Below are 11,398 nucleotides of genomic sequence, written 5' to 3'. Positions count from 1 at the left end.
TCCAATAATCGGCCGTTCGGTAGATCCTAGGTACGCACCCACTTTAGACATTATCGCACACCGTAACGATTGCTTGATTGTCCTTGTTTTCGGTCGCCTCCTTGCTTGCCTGCTTCTCCTGCTCTGCCACATAATCCTCGCGGACCCGCTCGAGCGCCTTAATCAGATCCATCTCATCGATATCGGCATTGTTCATGCAGTCCAACCGTTCGCGAAACTTTCGTGTCAGCTTCTTCCGATGGTAGTCCGCCTCGATGTCCTGCTTGGTGCGAGGAATTCGGAAGCGTATGCAGCAGCACAGCATGATGACGACACCGAGCACCGATCCACAGGAAAGAAACAGCAGATGCCACACGCGCATCCCAAGACTCGTTTCCGCCTCGAGAATCGCTTCCGCTTCCTGCTCCACACTCATTTCATCACCCATCTTGCTTCTTGTTGGTTTTTAAATGGTTAAAAAATTGCTCAAACTGTACGCACAGAAAGCAACAGTCCGAAACAAGACAACAATTTACAATGTAAGATTAGACAAACGACGTTTTGTCCTGCAAATGTAGCAGGTCTTATCACACTTCTGCACAGGTTGCCTTAAGGTACACAACTGTATCGCTGGTTCGAAAGCGTGTTTTCCGATTGTCGTATCCTTCGCGGTTTCACTGTGGGTGTGTGGACACGAACCCCGAGTGGAGGAGGATGGTCTCGTTCTGTCTAGTCAACGGTTTTCGCTCATGTCATATCCTTTTCTCGCCCCAATCAACAGGGTGTGTTCCTTTCACGACCACCACACTTCGTCATCGTGATGTGGAGAATTAAGGAGTGTCCCACCTGCTGCTTGCTTTATTACTTTCGTCTCCTCGGCCGCACCCTTGCGCCGTCTATCGGATGTGACCTGACCGGCCGCTGCTACTTTCTATCTTAGCATTCGCTTTTAAATACATGTTTAGATCATCAGCACGATAGGTTCAACAGGAAGTGACACACGTTCCGTAACATGTACGGCCGTTTTCATAAACAGGGGGAGCAGACAGTGGGGCAATGAATGTAAATGATATAGATGCGCCCGTTAAGTGATAACTTCCGGATAAGAAAAAGGTCGAATGCGTTCGGTTCAATCGGAGTTTCGATATACTCAGCACCAAGGAAAGTCTCATAAACTATCTTGCCTAAAAATTTCTTTCGTTGAGTTACATTATACAGTCCTTTCCATTATCTAGCTCCCCAACCAAACAGATTTCCTCGTTTAGCTGGGTTGGGTCTCGGATTTATTGAAGATTGTTGCTTTCTTTTCAATGTATTCTCTTTTTTGGATTTCCGGGTTTTTTGCAATTTCCATTTTAATCCTTTCTATACGTCCCTATACTGCAACACTGCCACCATTCTAATCTCGCTTTTGTCACCTTCATACACATACGGGATAAAACACAATTTGTTCTTCAAACCATTTGTTTTGTCCTAAGCATTGGTTTTAGCAAACCAGTGCCGCGGTGGCATTGTGGCACAGATACGATGCGCCTGGTAGTAACGAATTTCACGTGTATTTTGACACACGCACGAAACATTTCTTTGTCACAGCAGCTTTAAGGAGGATTATCACATCCTCTGTCGTTCGGTAAGTTTGTTAAGAATAAGAAGGACTTTGTTTTCGCGTACTAGCCGAAAGCCCCAACGGAGAAACACACATGCACGCAACAATTGAATACTATCAATTTATATCGCGTTCTATGTCTCTTGCTAGCTATAAAGGGGGAGCTATTTTACAATTGAAGGATTTAACCGGTTTGGTGCAGTTTTGGCGCAATATGGGAACGGCGGATAGGGCAGCTTTTCCAGGGTATTTTCCCTACAAGCAGGGAATAAATTTTTGCGACAAAGTCGTTTCCCGATACTTTTATGCCGTGATTAGCTAGCTATTGTTGCTTGCTGGGGTGATAATAAATGCACATCAGCTTTCACTCTTAGTTTTTTTAAGGTTGCCTGCCCTTTTCAGCTCTCTCACCCTTCAGTTATCGTTTTAGTTGTTTCGGGTTTCGTTTTTCAATAGATAGACAACACACGCATATATTGAAACAAACGCAGGAAGTGGCAGCTCAGATGGTCTCCGATGGTGTCACTTTCACTGCAGATTATAGCACAATTGTTTCACATTATTGTGCCACACAAGGAAGCTGATCTCGGTAGAGCAACATATTTTCTATGAAAAAACAACCTAGTTTTAGTTTAAAAGCCTTGTTTAAGAAAAAAAAAAAGAAAATCATAATCAAACACGAAAAATTCTACTTTTATATCATACATCGGATAATAACTAACATGTGCTGCAATTGTACTATCATCTGCCGTGATTGTATTTAACGTCATGCTCTTGTCGTACCATTGCCTGTGTTTCTCTCGATATTTGCTTGGTTTACGCTTCCATCTGAAAAAAATCCTCTCAGCACCTCAATTACCTCTTTGACGATCGCTTTCTCTCACTCTACACAACAAACTGGAAGAAGAGCCCGAATCCACCGACCCACATCAGAAGCTCGATCTCGTGTGGTAGTAGTAGGAATTTAAGGTAGGAATTGGTTAAACCATGGGTATTCTACTAGAAAACCGATTCTTGTACCCGAGAATGGAAACTATTTTAAATGAGGATCATTTCTTAACTAGCTTCAGTTTTAATAATTTGCTTCTTGTCTACTATTTATTTTCCCCCTCTCTCTCTGTCTCTTTCTCTTTAGTCATGTTTTCCTGGTGGCGTTGCTTGTATCGCACGAAAGGCTACTAGTAGTAATAATATTAGCAGTAGTAGTTAATAGTAAACAACGTTTTTTTTCCTGTGTAGTTTGGTAAAATTTGATGAGGAAAACAATCTAAGGAGGACCACACATTCACCTTTCTCCCATTGCTAGTGCACCGTTTTGCTTTAACCACAGTGGTTGCAAATCTTGTCACTTAGTTAGTATTGCATTCATTCCGACCCAAACGACGTTTTCTTCGATTTAGATTCCATATTTAGTCCGCATCTTTTTCATGTAACGCGACGCAGTTGTAAAAGTTCGCACATTTCTGTCCGTGACCTCGTTACACAATTGATTAGTAAATTGATTAGTGTGTTTGTTACTGCTATTTCATCCACACGTTTTGATCTTCTTTTGTGCGACTCGTTTGTTTGTGTGTGTGTGTAATACTAGTTCTGCTAGTACCGGGAGCAATTAACCACCCTTTTGCAGAACGAACAACCTTACTACACCACATTCCATTTTTAACCCCTAAAATATGACTTTTCTTAAAGGTGCATTAGGAGCGTGCATTGCTGGTAGTAAATGCATTGGCATAGAACCGGTTCATCCATTCCCCCTCATCGGGACGTAATCTCGCTGGACTAAATGTAAGATATACGGAGCCCGAAAGAATGCAATTGCTGTTTTCAAACGATTCTTTAAACGGTCTACGGTTGATGTTGGCTGACTACTAAAAATACATATTGCATACTTTCAGGCGCCCATACACCCTAAAGTCACGTGGCGATAGTTCATCCAGTAGTACTAATGCAAATGCCAATTTCAACACACGTCATTCTCCTCTTATTATTTTCCTACTATACTTTTCTTTTATAAAATTAGTTATATTAAGCTTACCATAAATTTCTTACCGCTCTACTCCTATTTTAAACTTTTTTTCTCTTTTCTTCAATTGAACCACTTTTTGTTTGTGTGTATGTCGAAAGCCTTTTAAGTGTTTCCTTTCCATTTATTTTGACCCAGCTCCTTTTGGTGAATTATATATTTTTTTTGCTATATTCCTTTAATCTGTTTACATTGGCAGCGACGATTAAGAATGAATGTTACCGACTGTATGTATGGGTGAAATGAGCGCATTTTTGTATGATTCGAAGAGTATATTTTGGACTAATGCATACGATCAAATGTGTCAAATGTGTCTACCAGTGCGAGTAGTGAGGGTTCTCTACTCTCTTTTCCTCCATTTTTCAACAAAGGGGTTATCTCAAGAGCCTGGTTGCAATAGCGGAAGTGGTGTTGTTTGCTGTTACCATACGCAAACCTTGCATGGTTTATCATTGCTAATCAGCCCGCCAATAAGTCATCCATAAAGAGATATTCTATTACAAATGACTAACAGCTACCACTAGCGCGGGAGCTTTGCCTAATGCTGAATCACGGACCATAAATTCTCGCTTGATTGGTTTGTTTACCTTAACATAACTGCTGCAGCCACCAAATTGCCGTTTCCTTCCAAAAAAGGAACCACCATTTAAAGTTTCCTTACTTTGCCAATGCCTTCCAGTTTGCTTCCCTTACACTTTTTGCATTTTATTAGGTTCGTTTGAATACTTACACATTTAACAACTAGACGACGCCCGACGTATTTCGCAATCATTCTTTCCTGATGAATGTTCGGCCGCTAAAATAAGGGAGGTAAAAAGAAAGATAGATAGAGTTTTGTACATGTTTTCTCCCGTAAAAGCCATATCCACTTACGTTATTGTTTTCTTTTCCGTAATTTTTGGCTCCGGTCGAGCGCGATTGAGCACCTTTAGAAAATCCGTCGTCTTTGCACGCATTCGCGAGTGGATGTATGCTTTCGAACACTGGAAAGTAAAGTAACAGCATTAAACACAATTTTTCTATTGGACATCGTCGCTATACCTAGCACTCGAAACTTACCTTAATATGATAATGCAAATAATCACGGAACATGTGAATTAAATTGATCGTATTATCGCGCGTCTCTTTCGCGGTGTGCCTTGGGAATAGGACTGCAATAAAACCAGATAGCAGACGTGTATTAATAAACGTCTTTGCGTACGCCACCACGAAGTTTTATGGTTAACTCGGATGGATACTTACCGAATGTAACGTAGCCTATGTTTTCACCGACCCTTGCACCCGTATTGGCCAACTCCAGCGGAGGTTCCCGATGGGAGAATAATACTTGTGGCGCGGTGTGTGACGCTCTTCGGCCTTCGCGCAACTCCTGCATGAACACTTTACCTAAGACTACGTCGTCCTCGTCACGGAATATCGTACTAAACACGACCGTTACGCGATCTGGTTTGGCTTCGACGTACCTAAATGCGCCACGCGTGAATAAAATCATATTTTTAATCAATTTGAATCAAACTTTCAAAACCTCCCACCACGGCTTGAAACTTACATCGTTTCATCATTTCGATAGTTGATCACTGCTCGTTTCTGTCCTTCGCCTTCACCTTCGCCCTGCGACTGGAAGTCGAAATACTTCTCGAACACGGACGCAAAACAGTTACGCTTCAGCAGACCGACCTTTCGTACCGTTTCTTCCCAATTTTCCGGTATGTTTTCCAGATCGACTAGCACCGATACGTTGTATCCGTCCTCGGGCGCAATCAGTAGATCGCCATACTCGCGCTTTAGCAACTCGTCGGCACCATGCTCCTGCAGCTGCTTGTAGAACTTGAGCGATATGCTCGTCTGTACATGGAGAAATGGTTGCAAGTAAAAGGAAATGAAAAATTGCATTCGAGTTAGATACAGCAACGCAGCAAAGAAGAAACGAACAAAAAGTGGAACATCGTGTTAAACATGATAAGATGCCGCGTTGTCGAGCAAGCATTGGTTCGAAATCGCTTTTAAATTGTTTCTTGGCATCTTGGCACTCTTATGCCTGTCCGTTTTTCTCAGTGTAAGGACCTTCATTTCTCGCTTCCTTTCCTTCTCGATACCTATTCTTAACAAATCAATTGGATAATGGGCAATGCTCGGCACAGTCTGCGTTGAGTTGTTCTACTTTTACCCTAACAAGGGAGGGCGCTTTTTGCTGTCTCTGATTCAGCCGAAGCAATGAAATACGTACTCGCACTTTCGTTTTATCGCCATTTATGTTGGAAATGTGAAATAGTACTCCGTCGAAGTCGGCTACCGTCACATCGATCGATTCCGCCTTGTTTCTGCAAATTGAGAACAAATAGAAATAAAAAATGGGATAAATATAAAATGAAACAAAATGACAATAAATGTGTGGAAAATGTTGATTGATAGTAAAACAAGAAAAAGGGCTCTTCGACGAAAGTATGTTGCATTAGGGGTGACTAATGCATTTACTTATCGCCTGTATGAATATGAACAATACGAATGCTTATTCAGAAGAAGAATTATAATTTGCGGGTTTTTTTTCCAATTGGGAAATATAACTTTGTATCGTATTTTTTGTCTGTTTAGTATAAGTTTCAAACAATTTACATATACTTTTCTTGATTGTTAGATGAACCAGGTCAGCGATTTTTTTATTAATAGTGCGCTTATAGAATGCTTATTTATACAAGTTTGGTAGAAAGAAAACATGCTGACTTGTCACTTCAATATTGGTTAAAGTAAATGCGAAAAATTGTAGCATTTCAGTCGTATCTACACAAGGAGTGTTTAATGCAGGTAACACCACTTCAACGATAACGGAAATTGCTAAGTTGCTGCAAGATAAGGCAACGGGGTGTTTCGACATAAACACCAATAACGATCGACCCCAAAGCTAATGTTATCGACACATATACAGACACACACACCTTTGCTAGCTTGCATCCAAGCTACCTTTGCTAACAAAAAAAGCTATATTTGGACTGCATCACAGGAGGCGTGTAAACAAACAAACTTTAATTAGCAAAGCATGCATCTAAACGTTAACTATAAAAAAGAAGAGGGGTCATATACTTTCGCTTTCATTCTTCTTTACGCAATGCATATGAGCGGTTTAACGGACGACCGTTGGACAAAAAAAAACGATAATCGGAGCATTAAGCAATAACACACCGACATCACGGGATAGATAGAGTGTGACATACGTTAACGTCGGGATAGTTTGTATATGTGAGGACGGACTGAAGCGGTCAAAAATTGCGCCCGATAAGCGCGCGCGATAACGCGGCACCAACTTTGGGGGAGCTTTTATTTTTTGCTTTCAACGTTTTTGTTTTTTATCTGCCAACAGATTGGGTGTTGGCTAGATAGGGTATTGATGCAAGAAAATGCCAGCTCCAATGGGATCCGTAAGATGAACGTGTCTGAAGTAGAGAGTTTAGATCATGCTTTCGTGTGCTTTTGAGAAGACTCATCGTTCTGGTACGCGGCGTTTAGGCGATGCGTCATGCGAGCACTATCTTAAGCGGGAAGGGACAAACAAGTTTCCATTTTTGTCCATTCAATGCATAATTCTCCGGATGTGTGGCAAATAGTTACACTTAAGCTAGAAAAGAGAGCTCCATGAATGTTGCATCAACACTAGCCGAGCTGTTTGTTAACTACTTCCAGTATGAACGAGGCCAAATGCAGAAGTTCGCACCCCCAGCGATGACGTGATGATAATAGCCTTTTTATGGTGACGATTACTCACCCTGCGATTGCATTTTTAAACTTCACTGTAAGCGTTTCCTCCACAATCCTGTTGTTGATCTCCAGCAGAATCATTTTTGCTCATCCAACTGGCAAAGTGCCTTTGCCCGGGTTACGTCAAGTTTACTCTTTTTTTGCTCTTCCTTGCAGATTCGTTGCACACCGAAGGGATCCACCGTACGTGTGTGTGAGTGTGTGTTTGCGTGTAATGTCTGCTGGTGATTTCCTTCGCTTCACCACTATGCGGTCCAGATGTGCTGCTTAATTCCGGCGGTTTTGCCCGGTGCTTGTTTTTGCCACTCCTTCCTGCGTGATCTCACCACATTCGATCGTCAGTGGCTTTTTCGTCGTCAATGATGATGGATGTCGTTTGCACCCGTGTCTTCGATCGATGCACTAACAAATTAATTATAAAATCACTTTGCCTCGTAAACGATTTTGCTAAAGCTGGTGCTGCTACTGTACAGCCCCGTGGGAGGAAGCTAGTGGACAATGACACTGTGCGACCCGCTTTCGACACTGCCTTCTTGATTCACTTTTTTTTATTGCTTACGCACAACCTCACACGCACACACGCCTACTTGCACGCTTCACATGTGCACACATATGCACATTACACATTCACACACGCGCGTGAAAGATACGATAAAAATCGCCTAGCTTGCAGGCCCGTCGCGTGCACGGCACTTAGGTTTTAGTGAATGAAAATGGGAACGATTAAGGACTCCCCACGGTTGTGCTGGACCCACGTATTGCCTACTGCTCTTTTGATTTTCTGAATGCCGGGATTTTACGAACGACAACTCCGCTAATTATCACGCAAGGGAACCACTTCCCCGGAACGCGTTGGATCCAAAACCGCCCGCAAAGCAACCGGATAACACACGATGCACCAGACGCGTTAATGACTGCGGGTGTACGTAGCGACAACAGTACGGCACACCTAATTCTCCAGCCTTTCTTCACTACTGGTGCGACAAAACCAGGGAAAGCAACACAATTTTGCGGAATTTTCGCTTCTTTCGATCCCAGAAAAGTTGACTCCTTTTTTGTTGCTGGCTCGCTCTCACACTGTCGTGTCATCTGTTTGACAGTTACCATCGCCCCGGGATGGCATGCATTTACAGTGCTGAGCTTAGAACTTTGTGTATTGTGTATGCTATGCACTTCGCTACTTGGTTTTGCCTCGGAAGCGGAACTTCCGAATTTTATGACTGCTTGCGGATAGAAATGATTTCGTCGACGAAATTCATTATTATTTAGCGTAAATGCATGTTACTGTACTGGTAAATCGCATTGGCAAGCAGATGATACCAAAAATTAACTGAATAATACTTTTTTTGGTTTACATCCAGCGGATGCAGCTTGCAAAACACGGACAACTCCAATCAACCAATGAAATGCAGCTAATTTCTCCGTTCTTTTCCGCCGGATACGAGCGGGTAATACAATATCTATGATGAAACTAAAGCAAATATATTTGCAAAAACAAATCTAATTACAACCAGGGAAAGGTTCTACCCTATTCTTTCGCAGCACAAACTGAATTTTGCGATTCATATCTTCGTTGTAGATGGATTTACAGCGTTCGAAATTGATGCGACGTCGAGTCTATGGCGAGAAAGAAAACAAACAATTAATCAGAAAAAAGCGTTTCACAGCAGCACGAAAGGATTCTCGAGATGAGAGTTACCTGGAACGGTTTTTCGTAGTACCGAGTGCGGCGATATTGATCGAAAATCTCCTCTTTACCCAGTATGCGATTCAGTACTCGACAAGCTTCTTCAACATTGCTGTTTTGCACTAGCACGGTGCGAGCAATAAACTTTGCATGCCGCATTGTCGCTTAGTCAAAATGCACGAAAGTCAATCTGATGGAAGAGATTGCATAAACAATGAAGGCGCAACTTACAGGAGCGTTGAATATATCTCGCAGAGATGCATTTAATATTGCACCACGACACCATAGACCTAGACTTTTACTATCTTCACGGTGCAATTAAATAATCAGAATTGTATACTTACAGTAGTTTTCTTAGCTATTTTCTCCTTTCCAAGAACCAGCGGCTCGGCACGTTTCTGCTGTTTTCTCGGGCAACTCCAATGACAGCTGTTTGTTTACATTCTGGTCAGAAAGAAAAAAAAAGACAAACAACAAAAGCAATCAGATTTACAACACGATAGTGAATAATTCGGTCCAATCGAGTCATTTCTGAGCCGCCCAAAATGACCAGCTCAGATTTGATTTATCAGTACAAAACGACCTGTAATAAGCTTAAGAAAATACAACGTGTATTGATTAAGTAAGTGTCTGCGAATAGCAAATTCCAAACAATTATTACGAACAAATCATTGTTTCTTCCTTGCAGACGCTTTGGACCAAGTGTCTCGGAAGTATCGGAGGAGTTCGGTACACTGGCGAACAGCTTCAACGAAGCATTTCTCCCCGAATATGCCGCAAAATGTTACATCGGTCAAAGCAAGTGTGAAAAGCTTATCGGTAACGATGTAGGTGAAGTAGATGCACTGCTCCGGGCTGCCCGCTCTTTCCGGGCCGCGCACGATAAGCAGGAACGGATGCGTGCGACAAACATTTCGCACGCCTACCACGAAGGAGCGTTTCGTTGCTACACGCAAGCTCTTTCCAGGTTACCGGACAAATCGGTTATTGGAGCGGCCATCATCCGAGAGCTGAAGGAGATCAATCCAAATGTTGAGCTGACGAGTGATTTTAGCTCACCGTGTCATCGAATCTGGGATCTGGAACAGTCGGCAGAGGGCAATCTAGCTGCGCGCGATTATGTGGCCGCTTTTGAGAAGCTGTCGGAAATTTACGATGATGTTATCGAGCGCAAGTGTGAATCGCTCTACCAGGATGTGATGAAACGGATCGAAGTGTCCAGATTGTTGTTGCTATGTCTGCTGCAATTGCCCCCGTCCGTGCGTTACGATCATAAGTTTATCGAGAAGTATTCCACCATCGGGGAAGGCACTAGTCAACGCGAGTCGAGTCCTGGTCAGGCAAAGCTCCCGGAAGATCTCGTATTTCTTCTCCAGTCGCTTGTCGTTTCCTGCCAGGCAAAGGATGTGGAATCGTTGATTTCGGTGCGCGATGAACTATGTCAAAGGCAAGATCTGACACAGTCGCAGCAGACTCTACTAAAGGAAGTGGTCGCAAAGTATAGCAAATGATATTAGATGCATGCGAAGGTATACTGTTTGGAGAGCTTGTTTTGCATTTTAGTTTAATAGCATTGAATGCACATCAACACTGTACATAGTGCATAGTCGTGAGCAATCCTTTTTGCTTGAGTTGTGCATAACCGAACCAAGAATAGTTTTTAAACCTACCACTCTAAGCTAATTGTTAGTTATGGACGTTCAAATTCCCAAGTATTACTGCTGGAAAAACAATGGTGTTTCCTCGAAAAAGAAAATATATTAAAATAAATATTATCATACAAACCGAAGGGTTTCATCATCTACATCTTACTAGTAACATTTTCCATGACGCTTCTGAGGTCACAGTTACAAACAGGCAGTATTAAACATTTATTGCACACAACACGGTTATTGTGCTGACCAATGGGAAAGCGGTGCATACCCGTTTACCTTCCGCTCTGCACAGCTAGCGAGTAAATAAAGGGCTTTAGAAAAGCTCAGGTAATTTATTTTTCCAATAGAGTTCTCGCAGGCCACCTCTGGTCCCTCTCAAATGCGATGAAAGCAAAAGGTTTACCCTACCGAAAACCCGCAGCAATTTTAACAATAAAATTCCTGCATGATTCTTACTGCATTTGCTGCTGTGGCACAAACACACGATCAAGCGAAACAAAGGAAAGAGAATTGCAGACCCTTTCATTTTTCCATTTTTCTACCCTTCGTTTTACAGTGCAAAGGATTCTGCTGTGTTTTCCTGCTACCTGGAAATTTCTCTCCCTTCCAATTCCTGTAGGATTCCAACTGAGATTTTTTTAGGCATCAACGATCATATGCTACCTTTCAAGGACGTCTCATAAATAGAAGATAGAAAG

At 42.3% G+C, this 11,398-nt stretch overlaps 4 protein-coding genes across 4 annotated transcripts in view; 1 reads left to right on the top strand and 3 right to left on the bottom strand.

The window, feature by feature from the left end:
* LOC126565137 (40-kDa huntingtin-associated protein) overlaps window positions 1-10,651 on the top strand; it is a 342,010-nt gene extending 331,359 nt beyond the window's left edge. The window contains exons 2-3 of the mRNA XM_050222283.1: window positions 9,582-9,667; window positions 9,734-10,651. Of these exons, the coding sequence (XP_050078240.1) occupies window positions 9,591-9,667; window positions 9,734-10,556 (900 nt within the window). The 5' untranslated portion in view covers window positions 9,582-9,590 and the 3' untranslated portion in view covers window positions 10,557-10,651. The remainder of the gene's footprint in view (window positions 1-9,581; window positions 9,668-9,733) is intronic.
* On the bottom strand, window positions 42-428 carry LOC126565617 (transmembrane inner ear expressed protein). The gene has a single exon (XM_050222811.1). It carries the CDS (start codon window positions 425-427, stop codon window positions 44-46), a length of 384 nt encoding a protein of 127 aa, XP_050078768.1. The 5' UTR covers window position 428; the 3' UTR covers window positions 42-43.
* LOC126565113 (probable actin-related protein 2/3 complex subunit 2) lies at window positions 4,277-7,800 on the bottom strand. The gene is made up of 7 exons (XM_050222255.1): window positions 7,366-7,800; window positions 5,836-5,929; window positions 5,158-5,453; window positions 4,851-5,071; window positions 4,668-4,759; window positions 4,482-4,591; window positions 4,277-4,404 (listed from the first exon to the last, which is right to left on the bottom strand). Exons 1-7 carry the CDS (start codon window positions 7,437-7,439, stop codon window positions 4,377-4,379), a joined length of 915 nt encoding a protein of 304 aa, XP_050078212.1. The 5' UTR covers window positions 7,440-7,800; the 3' UTR covers window positions 4,277-4,376.
* LOC126565703 (28S ribosomal protein S21, mitochondrial) lies at window positions 8,827-9,258 on the bottom strand. Its single transcript, XM_050222906.1, has 2 exons — window positions 9,058-9,258; window positions 8,827-8,975 (listed from the first exon to the last, which is right to left on the bottom strand). The coding sequence occupies exons 1-2, from the start codon at window positions 9,202-9,204 to the stop codon at window positions 8,859-8,861; spliced, it is 264 nt and encodes an 87-aa protein (XP_050078863.1). The 5' UTR covers window positions 9,205-9,258; the 3' UTR covers window positions 8,827-8,858.
* Window positions 10,652-11,398: the final 747 nt, after the last annotated feature.

This window comes from Anopheles maculipalpis, chromosome 3RL (genome assembly GCF_943734695.1).
Source record: "Anopheles maculipalpis chromosome 3RL, idAnoMacuDA_375_x, whole genome shotgun sequence".
NCBI classification, from domain to species: Eukaryota; Metazoa; Arthropoda; class Insecta; order Diptera; family Culicidae; genus Anopheles; species Anopheles maculipalpis.
Note: the sequence above shows the minus strand (reverse complement) of the source record. Positions and strands in the feature narration are given on the sequence as shown.